The sequence below is a fragment of the Echinops telfairi genome, unplaced genomic scaffold (assembly GCF_000313985.2).
Source record: "Echinops telfairi isolate 266 unplaced genomic scaffold, ASM31398v2 ScPeMD7_10;HRSCAF=50, whole genome shotgun sequence".
NCBI classification, from domain to species: Eukaryota; Metazoa; Chordata; class Mammalia; order Afrosoricida; family Tenrecidae; genus Echinops; species Echinops telfairi.
In genome coordinates, this window is record NW_022103907.1 from 6,409,234 (window position 1) to 6,434,982 (window position 25,749).

Sequence of the window (25,749 nt, forward strand, 5' to 3'; positions counted from 1 at the left end):
ACTTAGAATCCTCCTTCCACATAGGAAAAGAAAAAGGATCACGTAGCTTTCCAGGTGAGGCTCGGAAGCGGCACCGCCTTCTGCAGGCTACTGTTCTTCACACGCCCTCCTCCTGTGAAGGCATTTCAGCAGAAGTGAGTGGAAACGGATGTTTAAATCATTAGGGAGAGAGCTGAGGAAACTTGGCTGGAATTCCCTGCTCTTGGGTCTGGAAGCAGATTTTCCACGCATTGCTTGATTATCTTTTGTCTATCAACATTTTTACAAAGAAACTGGGAATCGTAGCAAGAAAAAAAGAAATCGAGAGTGTTCCCAAAGCATTTATCACTGCGGACCTTCGAAAACCCCAGAGCGGTGGAAAACCGTAGAAGGAGAAGCAAACACCTCCTTTGCAGCCCCAAAAAGAGACTGGAGGCTGCCAGAGAGTGAAACCAGGGACCAGGCAAGCCGGCCCTGCCTGCCTGATCCCGACACTGCCCGTGCCCACCCCACCCCACCCCACCCCGGGGCTCTGGCATCTGTCTTGCAAATCATTCGATGACAGCAAAGGATTGGTGACACCGTGGGTCAAGCATGGGCTGCTAACCTCGTGGTCAGTGCTTCCAGCCTCCCCGTCATTCAGTAAGGGAAAGACGAAGCTATCAGTTTACAGTCTTGGAAACATGAGGGAGCAGTCCAACTCTGCCCCCCCCCGAGTCATCATAACTCAAGTGGCTGTGGGTTTGGTTTGGGTGTTTGATGCCGTGAAGAACCTACCTTCTCGTCGGCCCGTGGGAGGTTGTCGTAAACAGTTCTTTAATAGTTTAGCTCTAAATGTGTAGGGTGCAAAGGGAATCCCAGGTGGGACCAGTCACGAATGCAATTGACTGCTCACTGAAAGGGGTCAGCCCACTCAGAGGTACCTCATCAGAAAGACCTGGCAGTCCACTTCCAAAAGATGAGCCATGGACAACCGTATGGTTACGGTTCTATTTTGACACCCATGCAGTTGTCACGAGTCGAAGTTGTCAGCAACAGGTTAAGATAAGTACATCAATTCCAGAGTCAATACTAGCGAGAGAGAGAAATTGACGGGGGTTGAGTTTAAGGAGTTGGTTTATACGGTTATGGAGGGCGGGCAAATCCAAAATCCACAGGCTGGAAATTCCTACAGGATATCTTTGTTAGGTTTCAAGTCATCATCCTTCCATGGGAAACCCAAGTTTGTCTCTTGAGGCCTTCCTTCAACTGACTGGATGAGGCTCACTTAGATTAGGGAGGATAATCTATAGGTCAACTGATAATATAGGTTAATTATATATCAATATAGCACTGCCTAGCTAGATATTATGATTACTCATTTTTCATTTTATAGATATAAAGAAGTGTGTATATAGACAAATCCTGTTCTTTTTCTGTGGAGACCCCTGACACATGACCCCTTTATTGTTTTAATAAAGCCATGAAATCAGGTCAAAGGTATATCAGTATCACCACTACTCACAATGGGGCTTCGAGAAAACCTAAGACAAGTAGCTAGATAAGCATTTGGCCCCAAAGTGAACACCATGGCCTAGCCAATTGACCCTCAAAAAAGCAGTTCTCACACACTGATAGCCAGTATGGATTGAGTTCTTGTTATAAGCCAGGTACTTGGCTAAATACATTGCATCTACTTCTCATTTAATCTTCACAACAAACTACTGTGTAGATTAAGTATCAGTTAAATATCCTGTTGGCTGTAATCTCAGTCTCTCTCCGCTCTCTCTTTGTCTCTCTTTGTCTCTCATAGCATCCCTTTAAGACACCATAGAACCTCCCCAGTCAGGGTCTGCGATAAACTGTGGGAGTAGAAGCAGCTGGTGGTTTCCAACTGCTCACCTTATGGTTAACAACCCATCAAGTAACCACTGTGCCACCAGGGCTCCTAGTTGGCTGTCATAAGCATGTTACAAGAAGGACTTTGTCAATATTAATGAGAAGTACCAAGATGGTAATTTCTCACTTCCTAAACCAAAGAACCAACCCCATTGCCATTGAGTGGAGTCCAGCGCGAAGTGACTGAGATCTTTATCCAGATGTTGTTTTTCCCAGTGGTCCCTTTTCTGACCACTGTTCTAAGATTTCTTTCACCTGCTCACACCTCCTCTTTACCTATTTCTTAGTGCTTTCTTTAGCATCATACTCTATATGTTTATCATGTGCTTTATTTTTAGGCGCAAGGCCAGGGACACCAGGTTCTAACAGCTTGATTCACTGCTATATGCATTGGGGACAATAGTCCCGGCACCATCAATATTTGGCAAATGAATGGAGGGACATTGAAACCGTCCGTAGTTCTTCCTGTACCAGCAAGAGACTACAGTAAAAAGGTCACTCCACGTTCAAATGAGTCCTGCACTTTTGAAAAACCTTCCTTATTTTTTGAACTCTTACTTATCTAATTCACAATGGAGTAGCTATTGAGGATGAGCCATTTGAATCTAGGAAAGTCACTGCGCTTTGTGAGCCTCAGTTCCTCATCTGGTGTTAGTGGTGGTGGTTGCTGACCTTGGGTCAGCTCCCAACCCATGGTGACCGCGTAGACAGAGGAACCAAATGCTGCTCAGCCTGCATCATTTCCTGATGAACATTGTGGATCCGACTACTGTGATGCATAGAGGATTTCACTGGCTGATTTGGGGGCATCGATTTCCAGGCCCATCTTACTCTGTCTTAGTGGGAAGGCTCTGCTGAAACCTCTTCAGCATCGCAGCAACACACAAGGCTCCACTGACAGCCAGTGGCTGCCATGAGGTGCATTGGCTAGACATTGAATCCACATCGCCTACATTGAAGACAAGAATTCCACCACGAAACGGCCACTGCTCCCGTTTCCGCATCTGTGTGATAGGAATAATAACAGTCCCTTGTGAAATTGTGTGACAGCTAGTTAGTCTAATGAGTATTGACACATATCAACATAAGGGAAGTTCAGCCCGTAGAATGTACTCATTATACATTGGAACAATATGAGCCATTGGTACTGTTTTAGAACTTACACTGGGAGTCAGGTTATTGTCATTTGTTCCCTTATTTAGTGCGCACCTAAAAGCAGGGAGCTTGTAGTACTTGTTTGCCTCTTATGGATGCAAAAACATTCTTATGGAATTATGATGGTGCAGGAGGTTAGCACTCAAACATGACTGCTAACTACCAGTTTTGCAGTTCAAACCCACCAGTCTACTTCCATAAAGATTCATGACCTTGAAAACCCTATGAATTATGTAATTCGACTCTATCCTACAGAATGTATTATAGTATCAATGTTTAGATAATAGATAACCCATAGTAGTTATTTGTTATCTCTAAGTCCAGGTCTGCATGTATACATAAATTATAATATTCTCTCTCGTTTTAAATTCTGAATTTAGTTACAGTCTTATAGAATATAGTGACTTTATAAAGCAATGTAATATTGTAATTCTTCACTCCCTAACGGTTTCTTCTGACTAACCTGCCCCATTTGCCTCCTCAGTATTTTAAGCATTAAATGACTTCTTGTGTCAGTCACCCATACACTGGCCAGTGCTGATGCTTGCTTGTATTCAAATATTGGAGCTTTTATTTCTAGAGGTGCATTATTTTCTCCGTTTTCGTAAGTGATCCTTATTGGCCTCTTCTTTGAATATAAAAAGATAAAAAGTCAAATAATTTTTTAAAAATGAGAATTTTTATTTGGCTGATCTTTTATTGCCTCTGGGGCCTAAATGACACAAAGATGAATCTGGGGTTTGCTGTGCTTGGCCTCTGCTGAGGGCGCCCTCCCTGTCCTTGTTGGCAGTACCTCTTAGCATAGAAAAGATGATATGAAAACAAGAAATGCATCGTGTGCTCTAAATTTAGAACAAGATGAAATTTTTTTAAAATCCCAGTTGTAAAAAGTATGAAACTATGACATTAATGTAAGGATAATCCAAATATCCATTAATAGATATTGCGACAAAATAATCATGCCTTTTAAAATCTTATATGGTGTTTTGAATCTTTTACGTTTGCTATATTATCTCTTATAGTTGTGGTAGGACAACTGAAATTAACAGGATATTTTTCATAAGCATCTAAAGGACTCTGCTCAGTACAGCATCACTTTTATTTACAAGAGAGTTAAACCGTTTGCTTTTATGATCAGAAGAGAGCCTAAAACATTGATTTCTGTGAGACTGTCTGTCTTAGATGTGTAGTACTACTACAACAGAAATACTGCCAGTCGGTTGCTTTAGTAAACACATTGATTCTCTCATGGTGTACGAGGAAACATTTCCAAGTCCAAGCCACGCTCCAGGGGAAGCGTTCTGTCTGTGTTGCCTCTGAGTGAGGGTTTTGTTTCACTTTAACATCCTGGCCTTTCTTTTCTTTCTTTTTTGGCTTTGTTTTACGCTGTCATTTTCTTTTATTTTTAAATAATTTTATTGTGAGCTCTTACAGATATTATAACACCCCATAATTCAATTAAATCAAGCATAATCATTTTAAAAAGCCCCAAACATTTTCTTTTTTCTTGAACTCTTCGATATCAGCTCCCCTTTATCCCTGCCCTGCCCCATTCTACCCCTCAAGAACCCTTATATATTATTATTTATTATTTATTTATTTATTTTGCTATGTTTTACACCATCCAATATATCCGTTCACCTACAATTCTGTTCTTCGTTCCCTTAGAGTGGGGTTTTATAGTCATCATTACCATATTCTAGTTTTAACCCAATTTCAAATATTTTCTTTATACCTTGTAGATCATACTGAAATTTGAACTAAAGATACTGAGGTTTTGTTTGTTTTTTTCTTTTAAAGATACCGCGGTTTTATTGCAGTTGGGCAGAGAGTTGACGTATCAGTGGCCGCCCTGCCCCTCATGCTAAACCACATGTGTGCCCGGTGTACGTTGCATGCTTTCTCATTGCTGTTAGGTGCTGTCAAGTTGGTTCCGAGCCTTCGCAGCCTCAGGGACAGTGGGAGAAGGCCTCCTCCATCCAGTGCCGCTTCCCAGCCGCTCCTGAGTTGAAGCCTGTTGTTGAGCCACGATGTCAATCCATCTCGTTGAGGCTCTTCCTCTTTTTCTCTGATCTTCTGCTTAACAAAGCCTGGTTTTCTTCTCTTTGGACTGTTCACTTCTGGGGAACATATCCAAAGTAGGTGAGACAAGAGCTCCCGATCCTAACTTCAATATATAATATAAAGTATATACAGTATATATAAAGTATATACTGTCTTATATAATTGAGTTATATAATGCAACACAGTGTTCACAGAAATAAGAGTGAATGACCCATGCCGTATATAATGCTGATGAAACTCACAAACAAGACTCTGAAAAAACTCAGACACTTTTGAGAATGATGAGGGCAATAAGTGTACAAATGTTGACACGATGGATGGATGGATGGATGGATGGATGGATGGATGGATGGTTGGTTGGTTGGTTGGGTGGGTGGATGGGTGGATGGATGGATGGATTGTGATAAGAGTTTACGAGTCCCCAATAAAATGATAAAAAAAGAAAGAAAAACTCAGACACAAAAGAGTATGTATTGTATGATTCCAGTTATATACTGTTCCCCAAACAGGCCAGTCCGCGGTGATGAAGTAGAACAGAGGTGACTGCCACGTGGGGGTAATCACCAGGAGGGAGCAGGAGAGAGGGCCCTGAAGACTGATAATTCAGAGAACTTACTCTACAAGTTCACCACATTGTAGCCCAGTGGTACTTATACATTTCTGGATGCATTTTAAATGATCAATTTAAAGTTTTACTCTAAAAAAATCTACACAGTTGTATTTCCCAGTTAAAGACAACCTTGCCACTTTAAATAGCTCATGTTGTCTGTCTGTTGCCCTGGTTCGCAGCGTACTGTCATATATTACTGGATTTTGATAGCAAGGGACTCAGTAGTAATCCTAACCACCATGTATTACCTACCTGCAGTTAGTACGCCTTTCAATTACTCATTTAAGTTCTCTGAAAGACATTTTCCTCTCGTTGCAAATTGAAGTCATTTTAAAAAAAATAGGAATACAGGCAAAAATAAAAGCACGCACACACAATACAGTAAATATTGTCTTAATACTTTAACTATATCGCTATACAACCCATTTGAAATCAAGGGGGTTATTTGAACACTATCCCCATTACTCTACCTTTTTTTTTTTTTGACATAGAGAATGGTGAAGGGACATCTGCTGGTGTATTGGCTAGAGGTCTCAGATGCTACACACGAAAGTCTGCATATGAACACACCAGATGCTGCACGGGAAAGATGTGGCCATTGGCTTCCGTAAAGATGTACGGCCGTAGGGTCCCCATGAGTCCAGATCAGCCCCATGACAGTGGGCTTGCAGGAGAAACAGGATCTAAGCGTGTTAGAGCTTCAAGGCTGAGCACCTTATTTACAGGAAGCTCTGCATGATGGTGAAAACTCAAAAACCATTTGCAAAGTCGGCACACAGATTAAGCCATCATTGTTTATTAATTTTCATGACAATCGTGTGTCATTTTTAGTCATTTTTATAAGAACCTATAAATGATCATCTGAGAATTTCATAACTGAAAGGCCTTCAGTTGGCTTTCTACACGAGTGACTTTTCTTTTCCACTTTGGAATCTCTTCAGTTATGGATTTTTTCCTACAGAATTATTTAGCATAATTGAGACCAGCTTGATTTGTTTTTTAATGGAAATACTTGCTTCGAGCTAGATAACTAGAAATATTTCCTTCAGCCTTACAATTATCTAGGACATGTCTGATTATGGGATCAATAATGTTACCCACCCTCTTCAATATGGATATATACGCAGTCTTTTAAACACAAAATATGTATTATTGAAACTCTTAAACTTTCCCCCACATAGTCCATGTTTGCCATTTCAGCTGCGTTACTTCTCTTTAGGAATGCTCTTTTAACTGAGTCTCGGGCTTCCAGGTTCATCATTCTCATAACTATTGCTCTTGTCCTTTTCACCTGCAACACACAAGTACTTTCCAAGTCTGCCTTTGATCATTGCAAATACAATTCCTGTTTTTAAAAATTCTACCTTTTTAAAATATCCATCAGTTCAGCTTTATTTTGACTCTTGCTGTAGGTAAGCCACTGTGGTATCTATTTTAGAAGAATGAATACCAGATGAGTCCCAAGGAGTTGGAGATTAATGATGTCCCAAATGTCCAGCTCATCCAACATGCTATTCTGCTCCATTTCCTCTACTCCGCTCTCACGTATATTTCCTCACAGCCCTGGGTTTCTGCAGTTTGCTGCAATGTCCCAGAAACTCACAAAGTTTTGAGGGACTGCTCCACACAAAAGTGGGTGCTGTTAAATCCCAAATCTGAAGGTCAAGAAGTGACGAGTCAAATGCAAGGACCAGAGTCAGAAACCCCAAATGTCCAGAACTCACAGCAGCTCTTCTCCTACCAAAGCAGTCAGGAAATAGAGGCCAGGCTTTCCAGACGAGGCAGCGGGTTACAATTACACAGGTACTACCTTCGTATTTACCCCATCACGAAAAAACAAAGGATGGTGTCTGAGTCACGCCCTCAACTAAGGTAGAAACAAAGGGTGTGGCTTGGTTCACACCTCTACTAAGGTCAGATGGTAATCTACCCTATTCCTGTCTATTAGTATAGTAGAGAATGTCCTTTCAAATGGGACTACGGCCACAGGCATGTGGAGTCTGGAATTAGAGTCATGAATTATCGGTAGAAGGACCATATTAATTGACTGTGACTCCGCTCAGCTAGCTTAGTTTAGCTCCATTTCTAGCTTAGCTCCATTGCCTTTGGAGGCTCATCCTTCTTTGTTATGAGCCCGAGGCTTGGGGTTTTGGTGAGACTAGGAGGTGCCATCTCTCTCAGGCCCCTCGTTAATATCTCATGAACAGGAAAAGACACATTTTCCAGCATAAGGCTGTGTCAGAAAAGGCTTTGAGAAGGCTTTTCTGGGTAAACGCTGAGCCTCGCTGGGTAAATAACAATGGCTTAGATGAAAATGTGACCTGGAGCTGCCAGAGGAGAGTGTATCTGTGACAGAAGATGTGAAAAGAAATCATCTCATAGGGCTAGGAACAATCTATGGAAGTTAGTTGGGGTTGAACCCGTGAGGGGAATAGAGTGAGAGATCAGTATTCTTACTGGAAAGGCTGGCAATGGCCACATTGTGAGAGCCCTGTTTGCTTGCATTGGACAAGTATTTATTGTGCACCTTTCCGTGCAAGACTTTACCTAGGTGGTGAACCTGTAGTGGTGGCTGGAACAGACATGTTCTCTGCCTTTATGAAACCGCTTGTGTAGGAGGCACGTGATAAACATTCCAGCAAGCGTTTGATGATGGCCTGTTGCAACTGCTGTGGAGGAAAGGATAGAATCCATGAGGAGAGGCAGCCGGAAGCAAAGTCTCATTCGGATTGAAGGATCTCTTTAAGAAAAGATCAGTAGAGCTCCAGTCTAAAAGATGAGTTGCCCATTTGAAGAGCAGGTTGGGAGCAGCAGGGGGGTGGAGCCAGGTGGTGGTGTAACAAGAGCAAAGGCCCTGAGGCAGGACAAGTGCTTGGTGCACCCAGGAAAGTGGGACAAAGTCATTCCTGGACCATAGTGAGAGGGAGGCCTGATGAGGGATAGGTCTGGAAAAACCATGGCTAAAAGAGTAAGAGGAAACTCCCGAACATTCATGACAACAGAATCTCAACCAAAGGGAGGCTTCAAGAAGAAAGATCACCTGCACTGAAGATTATTGGAAGAACTATTAGTGACAGCAATCAAGAAGAATCCTTTGGCATTTACATATTGGTGGCATTGTTAAGAGTGGCTTCTGTGGTGTCCTGTCCAGGGGAGCCCCCCAACGTTGACTGTCAGAGTCAATGAGATGTGGAGACAGTATGCATAGACTGCATGTTACATGGTGGTCAGAGATGTGGTCTGGGCTGAAGGGATTATGATGCGAGGCAGTTTGTTCCCATTTTTAAGATGAGAACAGCAGACAACGTTTGATCCTGATGAAATGATCCCCTAGAGAAGGAGAAAGCATGGGGCGCAGGGTAGCAGGTCCACACAGAAGAGCAGATTGCTAGAGAGGTCAAGTGCAGAAGAGCTCCCAAGGGCATGCAGCAAGGACCCTGCTCGTACTACTGTTCATGAAGGAAACTGCGGGGAGGTTGGTGTAGGTTTACACTGGATTGGATTATTTCCAGAGGTGGAGTCATTCTATCATTATTGAAGACAAAGCAGAACCCCCTGGTAGGAGACAAGTACTGGAAAGGTGGGGATTTCCTATTTGTTCAAACCCAAAACCTCTGAGTCAGGTTGAAGAGGAGGGAAAAGATGCCAGATGAAACCAAGAGAGAGACTTAGACGGAGGCGATGATTGCATGTGGGCAGCTAATTAAGGACGGACGCCCCAGGTTTGGGATCAGAGGACGGGGATGAGGGTTGTGATTTTAGAGGTGGTTTTCAGTAGGATGTTTTTAGCTATGGTGACTGTATGTTCACACAAGTTTGATTAAAATCAGAGTGGCGTGTTGGTTTAGTTTCTCTGGCACTTATATCTGCTTATGGGAAGTACACGCGATTGCTCTGGGGTGATTTTTAAAAGAAACGTGTAAGTAAATCTCTTTAAAGTCATGAGTTTCAAGGCTGGTGAAAATGATCTTTCGTCGGCCAGCCTTATTTTCTGGGCTTTGTGTCAGGGAGTAGGATGCGAGGTAACCTGCTACCTTCTTCAGAAGTTTGCGTTTCTCAGGCAGCTAACGTTCAAGGCAGTCCGAGGACCCTCAAGGTTCCCCACTTATTTTCCTACCCTGATCTGCCAACAAACCCATGGTCGTCAGACTCCACACAAAGACCTCGTCTTTACTGGGCTGGCTTCTCCCTAGTTCCTAGAACAAAAGTTATTTTTCATAACACACAGGACCCATGTTCTCCGGCCTTGCTGGTCTTGCCAGACCTCAGTGGACTGATTTAAAAGGCACTTTCCATATCTCATTGTATTGTCTGGACCTTCTCCAAATCTACATTTTTATGTTCCGTGGCTATATTTCATTTCCCCCCCTTCTCCCCCCCTTAATGCCCTGGGCTCATCTCCCTCTTGACAAGCTTCCCTCTTGTTTTGTGAGAGACACCGCAATCTATTTGGGGCCAGTAGCCATGCCATTTGAAAATTACTTTGGGCAGCTATTCAGCAGGTTTAACATCTCTCAATCCCACTGCTTGGCTGGGATGGACTGTCTCCTGCTCAGCTTCCTTTCCTTGGAGTAAGAAGTGTGAGGGCTGCATTTCCCCCCAAGCAGGAACTCTGTATCCCTTCCAATATAAGCCCCTTCTTTGGGGATCTATTTTCCTATGATTCTGGCACCAATTATTTAACCAATTCCAGTTGGTCAGGAAACTCCAGACTCTGAAATGTGCAGTGGGGTATTTCCTTTTGTGGCAAGATCCAGGGGACCCAGCCCAGGAACTCCGTCATGCCTCAGGGACTTCTCTTCTGAGTCTGCTCAAAAAGCACTCTCTTTGGGACGCACGGTAATTAGATTTCTAACACGATGGTAGTTCTTGTTGTGAGGACAAAGATGTCGAGGTCAGAGAGTGTTTTATTAAACTGAACATCCGAAAGTAATGTGTCAAGGTCTAACTGTGTGTGGTCCATCTTGATAGCTTCAAATTTGGTGAATTCTTGTCCCTGTCTCAGAACCGTCTTTTTGGATCCATCCCTGTGGTGAAGCCCCAGGATGGGATGGACAAAGCTTCCATAGATTCCAACGTTTGTTCCAGGACTCATTTCCAGTTTATTGCCAGCTCAACTGTGAGCTTACCCCGAGACAAGTTGCTTTCCTGCACAGTGCCTCCGATTTCTGGTTCTTAAATTTTAAATCTTGTATTAGTCTGGGTACTCTGGAGATACAAATCCACAGCAACTCACGTATAAGAGAGTTTTATGCAAAGAAAATGTGCATCACGAAAACATCCCAACCCAATGCTGCCCAAGCCCACAAGTCCAACATTAACCCATTAACCCAACACCAGTCCACAAAGTCCTTCACCTCACAAAACAGAGGCAATAATGCCGACTGCAGGAGGAAAGCTGAGTCAGTGAACGTGTAAGCATCTCAGCACTGGCAGGGGTCTCCACACGGCTGCCCCAGCACCCAGGGCTGCATCAGGATAGATCCATGCGGCTTCTCCTTGGGGATGTCTTGTAGGAAATCCATCTTGCAAGCTGAAGCAGGGAACTGCTAAGGCAGCTGCACCCGATGCAACCATCACAAAACAAGAGACCCGAGAACTAGAAAGGCGAGGCTTCACCACTCATTTATCCCTCCGCCTTTCAACCAGCACCACATGTGATTATCGGCCAGGCTGGCACAATTAACTAACTCAAATCTCGATCCTGATACCAAATACAGCAAGTTTGGAGTCGTCTATAAATGTTGTAATGACAGGAAAGTCCTACTTCTCAGACATGCAGTTGCTGTGGAGATTTTTCTGGAAATGATGTGTTGCTAAAAACGGCCATTCCCTGTCCATCAGCTTTTCTGAGTGAGCTGGCAGCAGGAGGAAGGGTCCTGTGAGCTTCCTCCTCTCGTTGGCAAATATGACTGGCTCACGATGAGGGAAATCGGTAGGACAGAGTTATGAGATGTTAAGGTGTGAAAGAGAAACATTAGAAACCACCACCACAAAACTCAGAACAAGACCAATTGAAGAATGTTCAATTCTGAGAAAAAGAAAACCAATCTTCACTGACCAAGTATACCCCAATACAGTTTCTCGCACACACAGACTTCTGTCATCAACAGAGACTCTAGTGCAGGGGTTCTCAAACTTTTTAAACAGGGCACTGTTCCTCAGACCCGTTGGAGGGCCGGACTATAGTTTAAAACAAAGCTATGAACAAATTCCTATGCACACTGCACATATCTTATTTTGAAGTAAAAAACAAAATGGGGCAAAAACACCTGGCGGGCCAGATAAATGTCCTCAGTGGGCCGCATGTGGCCCGCGGGCCGTAGTTTGAGGACCCCTGCTCTAGTGGAACAATTGACGTTTATATGCAGTGAAGTTCATTGTTGAGGTTTGAGAGCATAGTTTTTATGTCTTGGTCAAGAAAGCAGCTTCAGTTCACCCCGTCCCTCTCTAGAAAAACCAAGCGTCCTTTCTTTGTTCTTTCTTATAATTCAAATTCCCAAAGTGGGTAAGTGGCACCCACTGTCTGCCTTGTACTTTTATTTGAGAATTTGAGTACGTGGTTGGAGTTCTGTTCTTATTTGGGGCTTCTTTGATCATAGGAGGAGCCCTAGTGGAACCCCAAGGTCATCAGTTGGAAAAACCACCCACCACTCAATGGGAGAGAGCTGAGGCTGTTTATGCCCAGAAAGATTTACCATCACAGAAACCCACAAGATCAGTTCTACCCTGTTCTGTAGGGTCACTATGAGGCAGAATCCATCCGATGGCTTTAAGGGGTTTTTTGGTGTGTGTGTTGTTTGCTTTGTTTTATTTTTAATAAAATAGGCTTTGAAAAACTTTCGGCATATTGAAAAATATGTTAAGAAAAAGTGTAAGGGCAGAGAAAACCGATCTGCTCACTATGTCTACAGTTGCTGCTGTGGATAGGTGCTATCAAGTCTACTGTCTACTCCTAGAAACCATATGTGACAGAGTGAAAATGCCCCTATGGTTTCCTAGACTATACTCTTTATGGGAACACTTGTTAATCATTTCTCCAGGGGAGCCTCTGGGTGGATTTGAACCACCAACCTTATGGTTAGCAGCTGATCACTTAACCACTGTGCTACCAGAGCTCCTTCCTTTTGAGTTAAGACCATCAAACAGTGGACTTGTTAGATTTTGACAACATTGCTACTTTAACAGCAAGCCACTGGCAGTTCCAACACGCCTGGCCAGGCTCTGTGACACTTTCTGATAGGAAGGTTATCTTGTTACTGGGAATTCACATCAAATGATCCAGTGTCTGCGGTCTGTGTAGTTTCAAGACCTTCACGTCCAACAACACATTAATATTTATATCTACCTTGTTCAATAAAATATAAATAGCCAACATTTGAGTTTTTTTTAAAAGCAAGTCATTCTTAGAGTTGTGTAACCCGATGATTGCTCGTTAGCACTCATCTGTTAGATAATAAGTAATAATAATAGTAGTAGTTATAATATTATGCTTGGCTCTTAGAGATCTACTAACAAAATTATTTTTGTAATTTAATAAAATCACCCTTCATGAAGCAAAAATAAAACCCATGCTTTGAATGGTTTAAAATTGAGTTTTCATTTCAACAAAATAGGCTGAGTTTTCACTTGTCTACTTAATAAAGCTTACATTCAATTGGTAAGGCTTTTACTTTAACATAACAATGCATCTTCTTAGAGGTTTTTCTTTTTCCTTTTTGTTTTGTTTTATCAGAGTTAATTGTAGCAGCTGTTAAAATTTTATTTCTAGATAGGACTAACAAGGGAAACTATACCAGAGTTCATAATCATCAAAGGCAATTCTAATGAAATTAAATTGGAGAGGGTTTTTTTGTTAAATTAAAAAAAAAAAGATGTACAGGTCAATAGAGAACGAAAGTAAATGGTGTCTTGTTATTAAGCGCTTACCTCACCTTGATGAGGACATACTGGTTACTATGTGTTACATTACAGTTGACTCGTGAGTAACCTGTGAGTAACACTTCCACTTACACTTGACTTTTTTCAATAAATATATTAGGGAAAAAACATACCGTATTTGTGACAATTGGAAAAAACGCACAGATGAACTGTTTTGAGGTGCTGCGGACTCATTTCTTACTTCTAGCGACCTTCTGTCCAAAAGAACAGAACACCGGCCAGTCCTGCACCGTCCCGACAACTGATACCTTTGAGCCCATCGATGAAGCCACCGTGTCCATCCATCCCCTTGACCACCTTCCTCTTTATCGCTGGCTTTGTGCTTTACCAAGCATGGTACTCTTTTCCAGGGACTGGTCTCTCTTGACAACATGTACAACGTACATGAGACTAAGTCTCATTCTCCTTGCTTCTGTGGCCCATTCTGCTTGTGTTTTTTCTAAAACAATTTGTTTGTTCTTCTGGCAGTCCCCAGTACTGCCAGTGTTTTTCACCCACACCACAATGCAAATATCCCAATTCTCTTTCCAGCTTCCTCATGCATTGTCCCACTTTCACATGCATGTGAAGCAATTGCATTTACTATGACTTGGATCAAGCACACTTTAGGTCTCAAAGTGACATCCTTGGCCTTCAACACTTTAAAGAGCTCTTGTGCAGCAGACTTGCCCAGTGCCATCCATCATTTGATTTATTTGCTGCTGTTTCCATGATCATTGATGGTGGATCCAAGCAAGATGATAACTCTGACAACTTCATCTTTTCTCCTTTTAGCATTTTGTTGTGTCTCAGTCCAGTTGTGAGGGTTTGGGTTGTATTTATGTAGAGTTGTAACTCATAGTGTAGGCTGCAGTTTTTGGTCTTCATCGGCAAGTGCTTTAAGTCCTGTGTGCTTTCAGTAAGCAAGCTTGGGTCGTTGGCATATCGTAGCTTGTAAAGAAGCCTTCTCCCGAGCCTGGCTAGATGCTTCATATCATACAGCTTCCTAATGTGTTAGCTCACATACAGATTGAATAAATATGGTGAAAGGACACCAACATGACACACACCTTTCCTGACTTTAAATCATTCCTTAGTCCCATGTTCTTTCCCCGTGACTGTTTCTCGGTCCATGTACAGTTTCCAATAAGCATAATGAGGTGTCCTGGAATTCCCATTCTCCTCAATGTTGTCCATAGTCATTGTGATCCATGCCACTGAATGCCTTTTATAGTCAACAAAAAACAAGTGATATCTTTCTAGTATTCTCTGCCTCCAGCCAAGACCCATCTGCCAATTTGGGGGGCCTTGTTTTTTGATAATCCTTCAGTAGGCTTGGTCTCCCCTTTCAGTAGCGTGAGTTCTTGATGACATGCTTACCTGTTGAATGGGTCGACTGTTGACCGGTTTTCCTGCTACCCTGTTTGTGTGTCTTCCGTCCATCTTCTGTGGATGCTCCTCGGCATCCTTCAATATCTTGCCCATAGAATCTTTCAGCATTGCAACTTGAGGATGGAATTTTTCTTCAGCTCTTTCAGCGGAGATATGATGAGCATTTTCTTCCTTTTTCCTTTTCTAACTCCAGGACTTTGCACATTTTATTATATGTTTATATTTTATTATATTATTATATTTTATTTACCTTTTCTTTTTGAGCTGTCTTTTGAAATTCCTTTCTTTTACTTCACCATTTTTTCCCATTTTCTTTCATCTACATTCAAGAACAAAGTTTAGAGCCACTTCTGATACCCATCTAGAAAATGTTGAACAAATTTCAACAAATTTTATAGGTCATGAATACATAAAATTGATGTAGATAGCAACCCACATGATCATTTATGACCATAAAACACACACAAATGACAACAAATGTCATAAAATGTTAAAGATGATCTAAACTTAAGTACACACAGATTGTTATGGTGCCGGTTTCCATAGAGAGAAATGTAGACTAGTGTAAAGATGCAACATTAAATATTAACAGTATAAATGTAACTGTAGTCCACACTGCCCTACTGTAACACCGTAGCCACTTCCTCTTACACCGAGCTCCTCTGTTGGATCTGCCTGAAGTGCTGTGGGACACTCCTCACCTCTGCACGGGCAATTCATCTCTCCAGAAATTGCCTATCGCTATGAAAAGTGATTTTTTGCAGTTCTCCTGTACTTCCCGTTTCTATCTGGCCATACCCTGGGACTCACACAAGGCCCGCTAGTGAGGTCAGAAGGGCTCCCACGAAGTCACGACCTTACGGAATTAAATGGAATTGCTTGATAGGCACTTGCGATGGAGGGCTGCAGCTGAGGCCACTGCCATTTCAAGCTAAATGGACCCATTGTACGGACCAGTGTAAGGACAAAGGAAATGTGTGGGGCTGTCTCTGCAGCCATCCCAGCAGGAACAGAAACACCTTGCACTTTTATTAAAGTACATTTTCATCTTGTATTGCAATGTAGCTTTTATGTGGGTGAGGGATAGTATACAGACAGCCATCAGCTATGTGTTAACTGTTTATGTTCTTGTTACGGCTTCTGGTGAACAGTGGGCTGTTAGTATTGAGGTGTTGGCAGAGTAAACTGGTTTTTCCACTGTGCAGGGCATGGGCACCCTTAACCCATGGATTGTTCAGGGGTCAACTGTATATCATTTTAATTAAATAATACTTGTTGAAGAACTGATCTTCAGCATTCATTCCATGGTAATTTTCCTGATTCATTGAAAAAAAATTTAATGACCTTTTGAGCTTTCTCTATTAATGACTCCTAGTGAATTTGAGACTGCAAGACACCCAGCCATTCCTGTCTGACCCAGGGAGTATGCACTCTCTGATTATTCAGTAACTGTGACAGTAACAAGAAACCACTGTCTGTTGTGATCGCGTGAAAGTAATAAAAACTGCATGGAATTAATAAAAAGGAAACCAAGAGATTCACTTCACGTGTCTGGACCAAAGAGCCAATAGGTTTCTAGTAGCTCCATTCCCTTCCTCTTTCTTTCTAACCTCTGATCGTTTCCCAGTCTCTCCCAATCCATGTCCATCATTTATGGATGAACTACTAGGGAGAAAGAATCTGTTGAAAAATAAGCTGTTGGTTGGGCTCAGCTGGCAATTCCGCTGGACAGGGTCCCCAGTCAGCACAGTCGTGTACAGAGTGCTGTAGGTACTGTGAGCACCTGGAGCAGTGAGGGATGCTTCAGTCTTAAAGGAGGCTCCTCTTGGGCTGCTGACTCCCAAAGCCCACCACTGAGGCATTTTTCAGCAAAGCAAATAGAGAAGGACTTTCTTCTAGTAGAGAGACATTCACACCAAGTCTGTTAGGAATGAAGGGCAGTGGAATTTTCAAAGAACTCTCATAGACTGATATGGCTAGAGTAGTGGTTCTCAACCTGTCGGTCGCGACCCCTTTGGGGGTCGAACGACCCTTTCACAGGGGTTACCCAATTCATAACGGTAGAAAAATAACAGTGATGAAGTAGCAATAATTTTGTAGTTGGGGGACCACCACAACGCGGGGAACTGTATTAAAGGGTGGTGGCATTAGGAAGGTTGCGAACCACTGGGCTAGAGTAAAGGGGGAAGAGGTTGTGCAGGGAACTGTGCCCAGGCAGGTGGCCAGGAGCCAGATGACGAGAGAGCACTCTGCTCTGTGAAGAAGAGAGGCCATTGTCTTCTACCCCGGAAAAGACCCTCAGTGGTCTGAGCAAAGGAATGGCGTAACAGATAACACCTGTTAGAAAGCGAACACGGGCAGCTGTTTGGATCAGAGGGAGGGAGGCAAGCCTCGCGAGGGGAAAGGAATTGGGATGAGGAGGAGGAGATGGCTGCACTGCTCAGGTGAGATGGATCTGAGGGCATGATAGGAGAGAGACCAAGGCTCGTCGGATTCGAGGAGTAGGAGGCCTGCAGGGAATGGTCCGGGGTGACACTGAGATTGGCCTTGATGAGTTGCTGGGAGTCCCCGATTAAGGGGACACAGGAGAAGTAGGAGTGAGGAGTAGAAGAAGCATGAGAATAAACTTATTTATTAGGAGAAACTCTAGTAGGTAATAGATAAATAGCCTTGAGACAGATTGGGAAATGGACAGTATGTCAGTGATAATTGTATCTCTCAGTTTCTTTCCAGGCCTTAGATCAGCGGTTCTCAACCTGTGGGCATCACAGTAGCAAAATGACAGTGATGAAGTAGCAATGAAAATGATTTTATGGTTGGGGGGTCACCACCGTATAAGGAACTGTATGTTGAGAACCACTGCCTTAGCTCTGTGGCTCAGTCAATGCCACAATCTCTCTGGCAAAGCCCGTTGCAGGAGCGGAGTACGAGCAGCGGTCTGTGAAGGGATTCAGTGACCTGATGCAGTTCCTCATTTCATGGTTGTCATCAGTAAATAAGGTGTGACCCCAGTCTCGGGCTGACGCTGAAAAGGAAATAGATTTATTGAATGTCATCTTTGTGTTAGATGCTGCCAAGGAGATTGATTGATTTTTTAATATTGTTAACTAAATATAAGTCAGTAAGTTCATTGAGCCTTGGTAGCATAGTGGTTATGTGTTGGGCTGCGATCCGCATGGTCGGCAGTTCTAAACCACAAGCAACTCTGAGGGAGAAAGACTGGGCTTTCTAGTCCCGTCAACAGTGACAGTCTCAGAAAGCCCCAGGGATCCCTAGGCGTCAGCATTGACTCGTGGCAGTGAATTTGGAAGTTCATTGTACTTTCAGTTCAAGTCGGGGGAAGATATTAAAGTCGAGATGTGTGACAAGGAAGACCAGAGGTCAGGAAATTGGATTCATAGGAAGAGAGCTTTGGACTTGAGTTGGTGATGATGGCAAAGACGACATGTGCTGGAGAAGAGATCCTGACTAGAGAGCGAGATGCGGGATTCCTCAGCGAGCGGCAGAATTGAAACTGGAACAGGGCGGGGAGGGAGTCCCGAGGACGAAGCGGATCCCAGCATGGAGGCCTTGGCAGACACCTGCTTCAGGCTGGGAAAGGGGCAGGTGAGCCAGTGGGAGAACGAGAATGATTGTCTGTCATGCGGCATGGGAGAGAAGAGTTTAAGGAGAGGACTACTGGCAACTGATCACTGGATTCAGTGATGGACACTCACCGTTATTAGCCTCTCTCAGGACCTCCCACTGTCTAAAATGTTAGGAAGTCAGAGTCATTGAGGAAGGGGATGGAGAGGTTCAATAATAACCATTATTATAATTATACACGTGTACTATTACTGTGAGGGGACATTGCGTTGATTCCAGCTCATGGTGAGTGCACGTGGGCAGAGAGAGAGAGGTCGACCTGGTTTTTAAGTCTTGAACTTTCCGAGAGGGACTGCCAGGCTTGTCTTCCGAGGCATGCCTGCGGATGTTTGAACCTCCGCCTCCAGGGATGGCATATGAGGGGGCTTTTACAGAGGTCGTGAAAAAAATGGAATGAAAAGACCAGGGGTTTTTTTCCCACGAACTTTTTGAAACCGCCTCATTCATTGGTGCATCACAAAAAGGTCGACATATGTTTAATATTGACATTTTGAATGCTTCCTATCGGCAGCATCCTCGCGGTAATGCTAAGGACACAGCCATAGCATTGCATTGTTCTTTGCCTTCTGCAGATGAGAGGGTTCACAGGGATAGGAGTGCAAGAGTGAGTGCCGTAGCTAGGGTGGCTTCATGGTCACGTGAAAGCTATAGCAAGAGGTTGGACTATTGTGTCGGGCAGTGAGGGGAGGGGCCCGGGGCGCACACCTGAAGCTGGGGAGGAATTCACAGTTGAGAGTGGAAAGCGGAGGGCAAAGGCTCGGCCAGAGGAAGAGACACGGTTGACTTGGATTTGGAACGTAAGATGACTAAGGAAACTGATGGAATGACTGCTGTGCGCACTTCAGTAGGGAGACAGTTTCTGAACTTGGGCTTGGTCTTATCCGTGTGGGAAAACCAATAAGGAAAAGAACGCATGCCGCACATAATTGCTCATCTAGTCTTTCACAGCGTTTCTCGGACTTGATTTGTAAACATTTTAGAAGGCAAAGTTCAATTTTATGACCATCGACTCCCCCTAAACTAAATTCTGCCAAACGCATTTAATTCTCATTTTATCACGTGGAGACCACTGTACGCTCCTCGTGCCCGAGAGTTGATCTGTTGGTTGCATTTCCCAATTGCTTGTCCCAGAAAGCACACCTGTACTGTGGGACTGTTGAACGCGAGGGGGAGCACAGGGCCTGGCCAATGAGAGGCAGCCTCTGGCCGTGATCGAAGAAGATGGAAATGAACGCTCCGGAGAAAACCTGCACCTCTGAGAACAAAGCAGAGGTTTGTCCAAAAGTCTGGTGGTCACCTGACAGCTGAGGTATCTCTTGGATGAGAGCATGCTTGCTCATGAAAACAGAGGTGCAGATCAGGGTGTATCATGGTGTTTACAGAGAGGGCAAAATGAACCTGCAAGGTGAGCACTGGTTGACTAGTTGGAGCCCCACTGACGTGTAGGGCCTGAGTGGTTGTCACTTGCTTACCAGAAACCCGTCGTGGTGAGAACAGAGTGGAACTCACCAGCATTTGCAATCTCTCTTGATGTCATGTGAATACGGTCTAGGTTTGATCAAGGTCATCTGCAGGTTTGAAGAAAACATTGTCCAGGAAACTCAGAACTTCTTTCGGCTACAACTGCTATTTGCATAGACCACAGCCAAAGAGACGTGACCCTATTTTCCACATATTTTCACCTTTGGAATAGACCCTCCTTGGAAATAAAGCGATGAAAACATTGAGAAAATAACCAACGGCGGCGGTCGAGGGGGCATTTCCGTTTGAAAACATTTCCTGAGGAAAAGTAAATGTTTTCCCTGAGAGCCTAACATTCTGGCTACTAAGACGTTTCCGTCAAAACATTTTATTGACACGTAAAATGTTTTCAAATACTTCCTGTACCAGCATGATCATCGCATACTAATCGAGGTGTACGGAGCGCTGTGTCCATCGTTAATCTTTGGTGTGTGTCGGCCTGTGTTTGTTTTGTGTCTCATGTGACATGTCTTTTTTGCAGATATTGATGAATGTGTAAACAACACTATTTGTGACAATCACGGGTTTTGTGACAATACGGCTGGCTCCTTCCGCTGCCTCTGTTATCAGGGCTTTCAAGCCCCACAGGATGGGCAAGGGTGTGTGGGTGAGTGTCTAGACTTCTTTCCCAAATGTTTCACCTTCTCCCTCTAGAGAAGAAATCGCAGTGATCAACGACAGGAGCAAGACACGTGGGCAGAATTTCACCACACTTGTGTTTCGTCATCCAGTTTTGGGGTGTGTAGAAATTACCCATGGTTTCTGAAATAGCGAGACACATTCAGAAATCCCAAAGTATAACTTTAAACGTAAGCCTATTTTCAAAGGAACATCTGTTTAAACTTTTAGCTGAGTGTGCGGGACCCCGCAGCCCCTCCTGCACAGGAAGTAGAGTCTGGTGTGTGGTAGAAGCTTGTCTGTCTTCAAAATGCACCTTCTCAGGCAGGGCATTGAAAGAAAAGTGTCGGCAAGCGTTTCGGTCTCCAGGAATGACATCCGTAAAACGATGCTTTGCACTGCGCAGCTCTGTTTCTCCCGTCTGTCCTGGGGGGGGAGGGGGGGGAAGCGGCTGGCGGGAATTCCGAGTCCTGTCAGATGTACTGGAATCTGCGGTCCAACGCATTCTCATATAGAAGCGGCTTTGAGCCTTTTCCACCGCAGGTTCTGATCAGCTGTGACTTCTCCAAATCAAATCCATGATGAAAAAACGTGTGCCATCGGAACCATTAAATGGGGAGGAGGAGGAGAAAGATTAGTACCTTATATACTCGAGTAGAAGCCGACCCAAATATCAGCCGAGGCACCCAATTTTACCGCAGGAACTGCATTAAACATGTGCTGAAAAACTCGGCGTATACACAAGTATATACAGTAATTAAAAAAATTCACAAAATAAGACCAAACCTTATTCTTCTCCGTTGGAAGAGAATAGCTGTTTTTCACTACCTGGCAGCTAGTACATGAGGAGTCAGTAACGTATTACTTTGCGGCGTTGCAAGGAACGGAGTCGTTCATGTTTCATTCTGCTTCACCTGGAAACAATCTATTCAGAGCTCTAATAACATTATCACTTGAATGGTAGTGACTATTAGGGGATGACATATTAAGTCTAATTCTCCACCCCAAATGAAAGCTCTGTACAAAGCTGCAATGTGGTTTTGAACCTAAGCCTCTGCTAGTCAGAAACACGTATGTTATTAAAACGGTGATCATCGATATCTGCTCCTGTAAGTTATCCTTGTTGTGAATTAACATCTCCCCGTGATAAGGGTCTGTCCCTCTTTGAAAGCATGCGGCTGCGCATTGAAAGGGAGCTGCTTTGCAGTGAAAAGAAGAACAAGGACGTGGTGTATATGGAAATGGTACAAATGGCTTAGGGGCAAGTCATGTCACCTCTCTGACCTTCAGCTCCCTGAGTGCTGAAAAAGTTAAGGGATGGATATTGAAGGGGATGCACTCGCTGGTTTAGAAGGCTTCCCCCAGCTCCGCAGTCCCCTGACACGTAATGGCCATGAGAATGGTGCGTTTCAGGCTTTAGTTGACATTGCTGATATTCAGTCGTTCACAAAATCTTGCCTTTTCCTTTATACAGATTTCTGAGGGACCCCCCTCAAAGAATTCAATAGAGAACACGTTTTCTTCTTAGTCATTTTGATTTTTGAGCAATCGAATCCCCCCCCCCTCCTACTAAATAACAACTGCATGCTAGAAAGACAAGATTCTGAAGTGGAAGGAGGATAGAATTCATTGCAGCTCAGCAGCTGCTACTGAGCATCTCCTCGGTGCCATCAGGGTACATCGGGCTCGGCTCGGCGCTGGGACAAGTACAAAGAAGAAAGAGGTGCCTGTGCCGAGCAGGAGACAGAAACGCATTGTGGTTTTGACCCCAAGTCCTATGGGCAGCTGCTAGGACGGTCTACCTCAGGGTGTTCAGAGAACACAGAAAGTGTTGGTCACGTGCCCTTTGTGGCAAATGAGTCCGTCACAAGAAGACCTTCTTAGCCTCAACTTCCATCCCCCCTTTGGTCGCCTTTCGATGCAACACAGGTGATAAGATTCGTCTGACATTGCTTCGTTATTTGATTACTAGAGGCCAAAGGCCAGACCTCTACTTACCGCCCCAGCCTCCTACGTCCGTCTGCATCTTTTCTATTCCAGTAACACGAGGCTGGTTTTGCTTGCTTGTATGACTGTGCATTTACTTGACTGGCACTTTCTCTTTCTGCTCCTTCTGGGAATATACGCCCTACCTCCCCTTCCCGGGGCCTAGATTCTCCCCTCTTGAAGATTGGGGTGAGGTATCCGTACCTTCCAGGTGCCACCCTGGTCCATCACTCGCTCAAGCTCAGCTGTGGCTCGCCTCTTCCTGCCGTAATACTTTAAGTCAACGTCAGTGATAGCACTCTGCTTTTGGAGAATCAAAACCCACTGACCCATCACAACAGTTTCGACCCGACGGACAGAGTAGAACTGCCCTGTCGGTTTCTCAGACCCTAACTCTTCAGGGGAGTGGACCCTCTCCTCTTGCTCTCACAGCCTTTGGAGAGGGATGATTTCATTATGTGCGTGCCACATGTAGGTCCTCTCCCAAGACCCTGTGCTTCCCACGACTGATCATTTTGTTTCTTTTCTGTTTTTCTCTTTTCTATTCTTAGCACAATGCTCATCCTATTATAGGCAGTTGATTTTTTTTAAATTGAGTATTAACTTTTGAAATATCAGGTGTTGGGCCATTGACACTACATAGATTTTGTGTCCTGGGTTAATGTTCTCTTCTGACCAGGCAGATGAAAACCCATGTTAATGTTTTGGTTTAGCACCCGTCTCGTGGGAGGAGTATTGGTTATCAGTACACTCAATTCCAGGCGTTAATAGGGTTTTTCCAACAGGCCACCTAAATGCACTTCACCAGGCCGGGTACTCGGTAGACTTTCAGAGATGAGCCTTTGGCCACCCAGCTCCTCCACCGGGACCCTACACGCCCATCAGCTCTTTCTGTCCCCTCGTTCCTTTTCATGATCTCCACTCATCCTTCAGACCTTGGCTCAAATGCTGCCTCCCTAACCCAGGACTGCACTTGAGTTCTACCACGATGCTTCCTGCATTTCACGCTGAGCCCCTCCCGCAGCTTGTAAAATGATCTAATTCACTTCCCTAACTTGACTGTAAGCTCAGTGAAGGCAGACCCTAAGCCTGCCTGAGCACTGTCTGCAGAGCCCCACTCATTCAAGAAAGCATCCCTTGCTTGAATGAGTGCAGTCTGGTGGGAGAGAGCTCGATAGCTATGTAAGTAATACAAGTCAGAAAGCAGACAGTTCTCTTTGACGTTTACCTAACATTAATCAATGTGAACTGGCAAATTTCTCAAGTCCATTCTTCTAGTCTACATGAGAACTGTCCAGATTGATTAAATACACCCCGTCTCTGCTTCATTTTATGGCTCGATGTCATTTTAATAAGCGAAACTCAGCCCATGGAGTTTATGTCTGTTTATACACAAAGTGAAATGGAAAACTGAGATCATTGTCTAAATAAGTCAAGATAGATACACTTTTTTTGTTCAATTAACTGGGTCTAGCAGGTGAAAATGAGATTTTTTTTCTTTCCTGCATGATTTGGATATGCTCGAAGGCTTAACTTTGTATGAACCGTCTCAGAGTGTGCTTATGAAAGCTGACATTTGTACATATTTAATACATAAAATGCATGAATATTTTAGATGTTAAGTCAGGAACTGAATGGCTGAACTGTACACTCATTAATAATGTTTCTTAGGAGGAGAAAGGGGAAAAGGTAGTATTCGACAAGGTTGAGTATAAAATCAACATTTCTGTAGGGTAGAGTTTTTGTATAATTTTGAATGAAACATACACACTCATTATTGAAAGTCTTGGACAGTATTTTCCTTATATTTAAGCATAGGAGAAAATAGTTTTGAATAAATGAGAAGTGTCAACAGAAGTTTTTAAGTATAATGAAATCCATCCTTATTGGACCAATTGGTTTCATGTGTATGGCTAATAGAGCATCATTAGTATTTATAGGGCTCTTTCCTTCACTGATTAAAGGTATACACAACCTGAATTCAGATTGTTAAAATTATGGACAGTCTGGCTTCTAAAGAACTGTGTTTTGAGACATTTAAGTAGATTTAAAAAGATGTTTTAAGTGAAGGATTCTGTGGTTTCGGAATTAATGGCGTTACTTATTTTCTCTGAACTCAAAACTGAGAGGAGAATATTGGGTCATTTAAGATTTCCTTAGGTCAAAAAGTCAGGGAAGACAAAACAGAAGGTCAAAGGGTACAAGAACAATGCCCGTGAAGCCATTCTGGGGTGTGCCTCAACACTGGAAGTAACTGACATCTTTCATAGTCTTTTCATACAAAGCAAATGATAGCAGGCTCTGCCGGTCAGAGCCCCTTCCCTGAAAGGACAGAAGGGGTTTGCTTGCTCAGTGGGGACCCCCTTGTCCCCAGCAGACATGGACAGCTGGCACAGTTAGTTAAATAAAGAGCTGCCAGGAACAAGGCACACATCTAAATGGACCCCTGCTCCGTTTTCCAGATGTGAACGAATGTGAACTGCTCAGTGGCGTGTGTGGCGAAGCCTTCTGTGAAAACGTGGAGGGGTCGTTTCTGTGCGTGTGTGCAGATGAAAACCAGGAGTACAGCCCCATGACTGGGCAGTGCCGCGCCCGGGTCTCCGAAGGTAAGTCACAACAGTGCAGTGTTGGGCGTGGACGTTGTGTTGGGCATGGGGGCTTGGACAGCCACCACCTTGAATTAAACACTCTAGGGGGAGATTAAAAATATATATACACATCTCCAAATGCTCTGGCACACTGTTATCAGATGCTCCCAGGCTATTTCCATGCCTGCTTTTCCCACTGGAATGCAGCTCGCTCTGGACCAGAGATGGCCTGAGGAGAGTGAAGGATCCAACGTTATGAGAACATTTGCTGGGGGTGGCTTTCCAGCTCAGGGTTGAATATGGCATCATTTCATTAAATGACATAGTCCGCCTTTCTCAGCCCTTAGAGAAAACGATCCTGACACTTCCCTAAATTAAAAGCAACACATAGGT

The 25,749-nt window shown here is 43.8% G+C and overlaps 1 protein-coding gene across 1 annotated transcript in view; it reads left to right on the plus strand.

The window, feature by feature from the left end:
- LTBP1 (latent transforming growth factor beta binding protein 1) overlaps positions 1-25,749 on the plus strand; it is a 476,077-nt gene that overhangs the window by 389,515 nt on the left and 60,813 nt on the right. The window contains exons 24-25 of the mRNA XM_045287025.1: positions 20,646-20,771; positions 25,231-25,374. Coding sequence (XP_045142960.1) covers positions 20,646-20,771; positions 25,231-25,374 — 270 coding nt within the window. The remainder of the gene's footprint in view (positions 1-20,645; positions 20,772-25,230; positions 25,375-25,749) is intronic.